Here is a 9,565-nt window from a genome sequence, read left to right as displayed (position 1 = left end):
TTTAATTTCGGTATGTTACCTTGATTGACTAACAAATTCTAGTTAGTTGTATACATAAGTCGATAGTATGGACCATTTGTTTAATTATACCCGTTACTCGTAGAGTACTAGATTCGTTGAAAAGTATGTAACAGGCAGAAGGAAGGGTTTCCGACCATATAAAGTATATATATTCTTGATCAGGACCAATAGCCGAGTCGATATGACCATGTCCGTCTGTCCGTCTGTCTGTCCGTCCGTATAAACGCAGTGATCTCAGGAACTACAAAAGCTACAAAGTTGAGATTAAGCATACAGACTCCAGAGACATAGACGCACGCAAGTTTGTCGATTCATGTTGCCACGCCCACTCTTACGCCCACAAACCGCCCAAAACTGCCACGCCCACACTTTTGAAAAATGTTTTTATATTTTTTCATTTTTGTATTGGTCTTGTAAATTTCTATCGATTTGCCAAAAAACTTTTTGCCACGCCCACTCTAACGCCCACAAACCGCCCAAAGCTGCTACGCCCACACTTTTGAAAAAGTTTTTTTGAAATTTTTTAATTTTTGTATTGGTCTTGTAAATTTCTATCGATTTGCAAAAAAACTTTTTGCCACGCCCACTCTAACGCCCACAAACCGCCAAAAACTGTGTTTAAGACTTCCTTCCACTAACTGAGTAACGGGTATCAGATAGTCGGGGAACTCGACTATAGCGTTCTCTCTTGTTTTAATTTGACAAATGTTTCTATTAAATATTATTAATCTGTAATCTGTAAACCACTAATAATACATAAGCCCACCAATCTGGAATCTGAAAAGTATTGAGATCAAATACTATTATGGCTGGCTAATATTCGCCCCCGCGAATGATGTGTAATGGCAGTGAATAAGCATTTATTAATAATATCAGCAGCGCATAGACACTGTAAATTGTAAATTGAAGTTATACGTTCCCTGTCACAAATAATGAAATTGAAAACCCGCTGTCTGAAGCAGCCAGAACCAAGTCCTGACCGGCTCCCTTCGTTCCTGGCGCCGTACGCTCGTTTTCAATCAATGAAAAGTTAGGAAGAAAGATGACAACTTCTCTCAGCTTCAGCAACAGACGTTGTCATTTCGGGCCGGCAAAAGCACAAGCATGTTTCCACAGGACGGTGTGCGGGCTTAAACTGGAGGATGCGTTGGCTTTGAGGCGTCTAGCTTAAGAGTGGCTAAATGTAAAACGGTTCCTTGTTGTGATTTTGACAAATGATAATTTTTTTTTCGGATGTGGTTGTGTCAGTCTTTGTGCTTGACATGTCAGTCGAGAAACGGCTAAAAACGAGATACTCCTATCTCTGTGGCCGGCTCCCGTTCATCCGTGGCGGTGGATGAGTTGGCTCATTGTGCAGGCAGCTAAGTTCTGTCAGAAATTTCCGGAATAATCGCCGACGTGAAACCGTATATCCAAGACTCGTTAGGTCGGCACACATGCTTCTATAAGCACGAAACAATAGTTTCTGTTTCGGCTATAAAAGGACTTTATAAGCGATCTATGTCTTATGTTTAACTTAACTTAGCTTTCTCTCTTTTATAGTTCTGAGATCTATAGGGTATACTAGATTCGTTGAAAAGTATGCAACAGGCAGAAGGAAGCGTTTCCGACCATATAAAGTATATATATTCTTGATCAGGATCAATAGTCGAGTCGATCTGGCCATGTCCGTCTGTCCGTCCGTCTGTCCGTCCGTATGAACGTCGAGATCTCAGGAACTACAAAAGCTAGAAAGTTTAAATTAAGAATACAGACTCCCAAGATATAGAAGCAGCGCAAGTTTGTCGATTCATGTTGCCACGCCCACTCTAACGCCCACTAACCGCCTAAAGCTGCCACGCCCACACTTTTGAAAAATGATTTAATATTTTTTCATTTTTGTATTAGTCTTGTAAATTTCTATCGATTTTCTCTATTTGTATCCAATTTCGACAAATACTTTTCATTTGTTTTCTCTGAAAATGCTAATATGGTATATATTTAATGTTTTAAAAACAAAAAATAAATACATTTTAAAGAAAAACTAAGCGCACTACGCGCACTAAGCCGCGCGTTTTTTACCCTGAGTTGAAAGTATCTTTTGCCTGGAAAATTCGGGGTGGGACGTGGGGGGACCCGATCTCTTTTGATTCCGATAAAGAACATATTCAAGAACAACACCTCATACCCAGGGAATGGTAGGGAATCGATTTATATACTCCATCAAAGTTGAAAAATATGTGAAAATTAGTACTTCGGCAAAACAGGTATTCCTGCACTTGCAAAGAATATTTATTTATTCTACCTTTGTTTTACCGAGATATGATGACCCTTTCCATAGAGACCATAACCAAGCCGGCCGGTTATATATTTTACCTAAAAATCGACCGCAAAGTCAGAATTTTCTAAAAAATACCTGCTGTATTTGCAACCCAAAAAAGGTTCAACTTTGAACACGTGTAACTTCTAAAATACTGAACCGATTTGAATAATTATTTGCATTCAACCTCATTATCTGTCGAATGCGATATCCCACGCAACGATCCGTTGTCATCAAAATTTGAATTTAATAAAGTAAATGTATCTAATGCGCCGCTGTGGGACTGCAAACTTCTGTTAACAACTTCATGAATTTACTTTATGTTGATGATATTGGCATAACAAATGCTTTTGGCAATATAGTTCGATTTTTTTGGTAACCATGGCGTTGCCCCGTCTATTGTTATCGCTAAGGCAAACACCTCAACAGTTACTGATGTGCAGCACGTTTAAAAAGGAGTCAAATCAAAGCGAGGATGGGCTTACCAATAAATTGGACCAGGAAGAGTGTGAACTCTTGTGGCCTAATTTCGTGTCGCGAATTTCCAGTCCTACAGTCAACAGCCTTCATCTTCATTGGTCTTTGTTAAAAAATGCCTCGGTCTACCGTATAGATAAGTTCCATAAACGACTTGGATGGTTACAGTTGGATTGGACTTCCAGCTCTCCAATAACTGTTACAAATCTGGAAGAAAACTTCGGATACCGACTACGTATAAAAGCGCTGGCAGTTTCTAAGGATAAACGTCAATATGTGCCTTTAGCTACCTCGCCTGAAATAATCGTAATTGTTTATTATTATATTCGAGAAATCAATAACCTTCCATAGGGAGATAAAAACGATGTGCCCCTTTTGATTTTGGCCACGTCCAAACTAACTCCGACAAACTACAAAAGACTGTCACAACCACAACTTAAATAAGAGAGAACGCTATAGTCGAGTTCCCCGACTATCTGATACCCGTTACTCAGCTAGTGTAAGACTTACAATGTAAGTGCGAAGACCAGTTTTTGGGGGTTTGGGGGCGTTAGAGTGGGCGTGGCAAAAAGTTTTTTGCAAATCGATAGAAATTTACAAGACCAATACAAAAATGAAAAAATATTAAAACATTTTTGAAAAGTGTGGGCGTAGCAGTTTTGGGCGGTTTGTGGGCGTTAGAGTAGGCGTGGCAAAAAGTTTTTTTGCAAATCGATAGAAATTTACAAGACCAATACGAAAATGAAAAAATATTAAAACATTTTTCAAAAGTGTGGGCGTGGCAGTTTTTGGCGGTTTGTGGGCGTTAGAGTGGGCGTGGCAGCATGATTCGACAAACTTGCGCTGCGTCTATGCCCCTGGAGTCTCAACTTTCTAGCTTTTGTAGTTCCTGAGATCTCGACGTTCATACGGACAGACAGACGGACGAACAGACGGACATGGCCAGATCGACTCGGCTATTGATCCTGATCAAGAATATATATACTTTATATGGTCGGAAACAATTCCTTCTGCCTGTTACATACTTTTCAACGAATCTAGTATACCCCTTTACTCCACTTTTTAAAACGGTTTTAATATTTTTTCATTTTTGTATTAGTCTTGTAAATTTCTATCGATTTGCCAAAAAACTCTTCGCCGCGCCCACTCTAACGCCAACAAACCGCCAAAACTGTGAGTGTTGAACACTCTCCTTCGCACTTCCACTAAGTAACGGGTATCAGATAGTCGGGGAAATCGACTATAGCGTTCTCTCTTGTTTTTGTATCAGTTTATATCGCTATGCCAACAAACTGTTAAATTTTCTACCTACTACTTACTCCTACTAGCTAAGTAACGGGTATCAGATAGTCGAGGAAATCGACTGTAGCGTTCACTATTGCTTGAATACATTTGTTATACATTTTGGAAGTGGAAAGTCCCATCGTCTCTTTTATTACATATATTGACTTTGGTATTAAACCTACTAAGGACATTTAAATATATAGAAATAGAATAGCATTAAACAAGTTATAATTTAAATTGTGCTATCTAATAATATTATTATACCCGTTACTCGTAGAGTAAAAGGGTATACTAGATTCGTTGAAAAGTATGTAACAGGCAGAAGGAAACGTTTCCGACCATATAAAGTATATATATTCTTGATCAGGATCAATAGCCGAGTCGATTTGGCCATGTCCGTCTGTCCGTCCGTCTGTCCGTCCGTCTGTCCGTCCGTCTGTCCGTCTGTCTGTCCGTATGAACGTCGAGATCTCAGGAACTACAAAAGCTAGAAAAGTGAGACTAAGCACACAGACTCCAGAGACATAGACGCAGCGCAAGTTTGTCGATTCATGTTGCCACGCCCACTCTAACGCCCACAACCCGCCCAAAACTGCGACGCCCACACTTTTGAAAAATGTTTTGATATTTTTTCATTTTTGTATTGGTATGGTAAATTTCTATCGATTTGCAAAAAAACTTTTTGCCACGCCCACTCTAACGCCCACAAACCGCCCAAAACTGCCACGCCCACACTTTTGAAAAATGTTTTAATATTTTTTCATTTTCGTATTGGTCTTGTAAATTTCTATCGACTTGCAAAAAATCTTTTTGCCACGCCCACTCTTACGCCCACAAACCGCCCAAAGCTGCCACGCTCACACTTTTGAAAAATGTTTTGATATTTTTTCATTTTTGTATTAGTCTTGTAAATTTCTATCTTTTCGCCAAAAAACTTTTTGCCACGCCCACTCTAACGCCCACAAACCGCCAAAAACTGTCCTTCGCACTTACACTAGCTGAGTAACGGGTATCAGATAGTCGGGGAACTCGACTATAGCGTTCTCTCTTGTTGTGTAGCTAAAAAAGTTGTTGGTATCCAATGGTCAAGAATGTCTTTTGCTTGTTTTTAACATGTTGCATTTTGCACTTGTTGTTGATCACATCATTAAGATTTTTGTAAGTTAACTTTACTAAGAACTTTCCATTCCTTCCACTCTTTCTAAAACTTTAGGCTTGCACAGCGGCATCACTCCCATCAACCCACTGCCTAAGCCTAGCCATAAAAAAAGGGCAGCAATTCCTGGTTAAAAGAATGCTGCGTCGACGTCCGAGCCTGATTGAATATCCGGCTTCCAACGGATTCCTGCCACTTGCCAATGCCATTATTCAGGGCGAGATGTGCATCATTGACTTGCTGCTCTCGGCCGGTTGCAGCGTCCACATCGGAAATCCGGAAAGCGGCCGGACTCCTCTGCACGTATGTGACTGTTCTAGCCTAATTCACCAGTACTTATTACGTACAGTACTTTAAACCTCGCAGCTGGCTTTCTACTACGGTCACCAGCCATCCGCTCGTATTCTTCTGAACAAGAAGGCCCGGCTGGAGGCAACGGACAGCAACGGCATGACTCCCGCCCACTGCGCCGTTGATGCCAATCAGCTGGAAATGGTAAAGTTCGCTCTCGAAGCTAAAGCGAATGTTGAAGCCAGAGACATCTACGGCTGGACCCTTCTTATGCGTGCAGGTAGGACTGGAAAAGGTTAAAGTTAAACTGCTTAAATCGAATTTTAATTCGCTCCTTGCTTGCAGTGGTTATGAACGCTAGCATGGAGCTCATCAAAGTCCTTGTTACGCACGGCGCAGACTTGGCGACTTTGGATGGTGTTGGCAACACTTGCACCGACTTGGCAAAACTTTATCACAGACAGGATGCAAAGGATTACTTTGACAAGGTGCAAAAGTTTAGGCTGGAGAAATCTGACGCGACCGCAGACGCAGTGGCAAAGGCCCAAATGCGATAACAAGGTACACCAAAGAAGTTTCAAGAGTAGGGTGGAATGGACAAACGGGAAGTGCTGTGGCACGGTTTAGCATTAAGTACACTTTAAAACTTAAAACGATGCTACCCCTTACTCGAAGAGTTACAGGTTATACTAGCTTTTCCGACCATATATAGTAAGTATACATGGTTCTTCTAACCATGTGAATCTGACAGCCCGTCTGTCCTACCATAACCTAGCTAGTAGGTTAGGATTTAGCATGCAGATTTGTTAAATGTTTAAAAACTTTGTTGATTTTTAGTGTTATATTGTCTGTTTTTTCTATTTGTATACCAAAAACACGGCCCTTCTAAGGCCTACAAACCACCTAATACTGTCGCTCACAATTTTTCAATTTTTATTTTTTCTTTTTCTCCCCAAACTAATACATTTTTTAAATTTCTCGTTTACACTTCCACTACCTGAGTATCAGATACCCGGATAGTCGGGGAACTCGACTATAGCGTTCTATCTTGGTTTATTTTAAAAGCTACCTAAACTCGTAGAGTATAAGTATAAGCTATATTTATTGCAAAGTGTATACATTCTTTATAAGGGTAACTAGCCAAGTCAACTGAAACATGTTGTTCGCTCCATCTATCTGTCAGTGTCCCCATATGAACGTCGAGTAACGGGTATTAGATAGTCGGGGAACTCGACTATAGCATTCTTTTTTGTTTAATTTTTTTACACTTAATTCTTTTTTTTCCAAAATTTATTAAAATGCGAGAAAATTTTCAAAATTTCTAGTTCGCACTTTCACTATCTGAGAAAAGGTTATCTGATAGTCGGGATACTAGATTATAGCGTTTTTTCTTGTTTTAGATTTAATTTTTATTTTTCACTATTTGCCAGAAAAATTTTAAATTTTCTCCTTCGATCTTCAACTATTCGGGAAACTAGACCAGACTTCCAGAAAAAATTTTCCACTCTCATTCCAGAGGCACGAATCCGTGGCAAAAACTAAGATCACATTGTGGATATCGTCAAGTCCAAGTGGAATTGACGCCTAGATTTCGGAAAGTAAACTTTTGCATATTTGCATCTAATTTGAAATAGGTAGCGAATACTAAACATATTTATGAAAGAGTTTATACTGCTCTAAAAGAATTTTATTGCTCTTATCCTATCTCGTAAACTAAATAAATGGTAAAAAAGGACTTGATCTATTAAACACAAGTCATAGGGTTTTCCGTTTGGAAACCACAGGAGTATACATCGAAAAAGTCTTTATTCTGTTTAAGGCCCAGATAGAAGACATTCTCAGCCAGATCCTTGCCAAACTCACAAAAGTTCTGAGCGTAAAGAGTAAAAAATATACGCTTGTTGTCAAGATGGTACTTTTGAAGGACACCATTCTCTTGATCGTAGATCCCACTGTTCTGTGGAGGCGAGTTGGTCCACGCGCTGTAGTCTATCCAGGAGGCTCGGAAACTCTTTAGGTAAATCACAGCCAGCATTCTGGCCTCATCCAGAACATTAACGAATTGCGGCAGCCTTAAGCACTCTACATCTTCTCGGAACCGCGTGAAATCCCGCTGACGCTCCCGAGTATTGAAAAGCATCATGTATAAGTGGACCGAAAACGTGGAGTAGAAGTAGGACATGGGCTTGTTGCGGCTCTGGAAGAGATACATGCTCCAATCCAGCATGGTGCGCTGAACCCCCAACTCGTATGTTGAGTTCAGCTTTCTATGTTGCTGCAGATTGTGTACATTATGCTCGTAGCTCTCCCGGTAGATCCGCAGGGTCTTGTACTCCCGACTCAGGTCTCTGGCATGAAAGTAGATGCGCGGCGTTTTGAACTTCTGCTTGTACGTGGCCAGCTTGTTGAGAATGGGATTCGACTCTCTGTCCTTCTGAAGCCTGGCAACGAAGCGGTCCAAAATACCCAGAAAGTCATCCAGCTCGTGGGATCCTCCATCGAGCAAGTTTTTTGTAACTATATACCCGAAGAGTGGCTTGAAATACTCAAAGGTCTCACGATAGCAGTCATCCAGCGCATGGTGTGAGTTGCAGGAGATGAAGAAGTCCAGCATCTTCTGTTTTGCCTCGAACTGCTCTGGATCATTCTGTAGCTCGGTCAGCAGCTGCATAAGTTCGTCCACCTGGGGCATGTGTCCTTAGATTAGGTATAAGCATTAGGCCCCTTCGTAAACACGCGGTATACTCACTTACCCATTATTGAAAAGAGTGGTCGATTGCGGCTACATACGTAGTCGAAATAGTTCTCACAAGCATACTTTTCGTTGTTTATGGAGCCCTGCATACGAACTGCCAATTTTTCAAGTTCCCTAATCCGCAGCTTCGACAGGTGCCGCACGTAGCCTACTTGGCAATGCCCAGCACCAGTCCACATCAACAGAATTAGGGATACGGATGCGCTGAACACAAGACTTGATGTTGTCATCGTAGAACTCTAGTCACTGGAAGCCCAGCTTTTGTGGCGGACCACTCAACGGATGTCGGATTTCGTTGCACAGTGGTTTAGCGATGTCACTTTTTAAAGTCCGTCTTTTACTGAGCCACCCAACTATTTATATAAACTATATAAAATGTACTCAGCCTGGAAAATGTAACTAGGGTTTAACAGCTTGTAGGTTGTAGATTGTAGGCGTTTGTTACCCTATAAAGTATACTTTATGTACATATATTCTTGATAAGAATCCCTTACCGACAAAATCTCGGGAACTAAAAAAGAACTATAAAGTTAAAAAAGATTGCCCACTGTCACGACCAAAATTTCTTGATTTTTTTGACAAGAAAGTAATTACAAATGATCTTATTGCATTCGCCCCACGGTGCATTGCTTTGAGGTCTTATTTCAATTCAGTGAGTGGCCATACTTAAGTATAATTCCGAAGCGATAAGCAAGTCAAGTCCTATCACAAAAAGTTCTCTCCCACTGTTTTTAAGATTGCCCTATTCTTTAATGTGGTGCTTTGCACTGTTTCACAAGTATTACGAGTTATATCTGGCCTTAGCGTAGACATCAGTTCGCGTTCGCAGTTGTTTGTATATGGGTCTTTGGCGACGCACTTGCTCAACTACGTCAAAATCCACAGGAATGGAAACTGGAGCTGAGATTAAATGAACGTTGCGTCGAAAGCGCACCAGAAAAGTGCAGTGGTTTTTCAAGCACACATTTTAGGCAAAGAGCGGTGAAAGTTTAAACTTAAAAATTTCAAAATGATTCACAATGAAAATACTTTGGTATGTTTGTCTTTGTGCAACAAAAAAACATTTTTGTGTTAGGCAGCAGACAACTGCAGCAAGCCACCCTAAGTGCACCCGCTAAACACCGGGAGTCTCCGCACCCGGGTGTTTGGAGACACCCTATTTTTAGCAATGACAAACACCAGGGTGTTTTGCCACCAGGGCACAGTGGGTTGCACCCATAGGCCAAAAATGAAAAAAAAAATGTTTCCAAATATTTACGAAAAGTAACCAGATTGTCCCAAA

The 9,565-nt window shown here is 40.8% G+C and overlaps 2 protein-coding genes across 2 annotated transcripts; one reads left to right on the top strand and one right to left on the bottom strand.

Moving 5' to 3' along the window:
• Positions 1-2,724: 2,724 nt before the first annotated feature.
• LOC6535266 (serine/threonine-protein phosphatase 6 regulatory ankyrin repeat subunit A) lies at positions 2,725-6,757 on the top strand. The gene is made up of 4 exons (XM_002095886.3): positions 2,725-3,103; positions 5,295-5,540; positions 5,604-5,808; positions 5,874-6,757. Exons 1-4 carry the CDS (start codon positions 2,756-2,758, stop codon positions 6,083-6,085), a joined length of 1,011 nt encoding a protein of 336 aa, XP_002095922.3. The 5' UTR covers positions 2,725-2,755; the 3' UTR covers positions 6,086-6,757.
• Positions 6,758-7,197: 440 nt separating this feature from the next.
• LOC6535265 lies at positions 7,198-8,570 on the bottom strand. The gene is made up of 2 exons (XM_002095885.4): positions 8,282-8,570; positions 7,198-8,225 (listed from the first exon to the last, which is right to left on the bottom strand). Exons 1-2 carry the CDS (start codon positions 8,511-8,513, stop codon positions 7,273-7,275), a joined length of 1,185 nt encoding a protein of 394 aa, XP_002095921.1. The 5' UTR covers positions 8,514-8,570; the 3' UTR covers positions 7,198-7,272.
• Positions 8,571-9,565: the final 995 nt, after the last annotated feature.

Source organism: Drosophila yakuba, chromosome 3R (genome assembly GCF_016746365.2).
Source record: "Drosophila yakuba strain Tai18E2 chromosome 3R, Prin_Dyak_Tai18E2_2.1, whole genome shotgun sequence".
In the NCBI taxonomy this organism is placed as follows: Eukaryota; Metazoa; Arthropoda; class Insecta; order Diptera; family Drosophilidae; genus Drosophila; species Drosophila yakuba.
The sequence above is the reverse complement of the archived record's forward strand: the minus strand, read 5'-3'. Positions and strand labels throughout refer to the sequence as shown.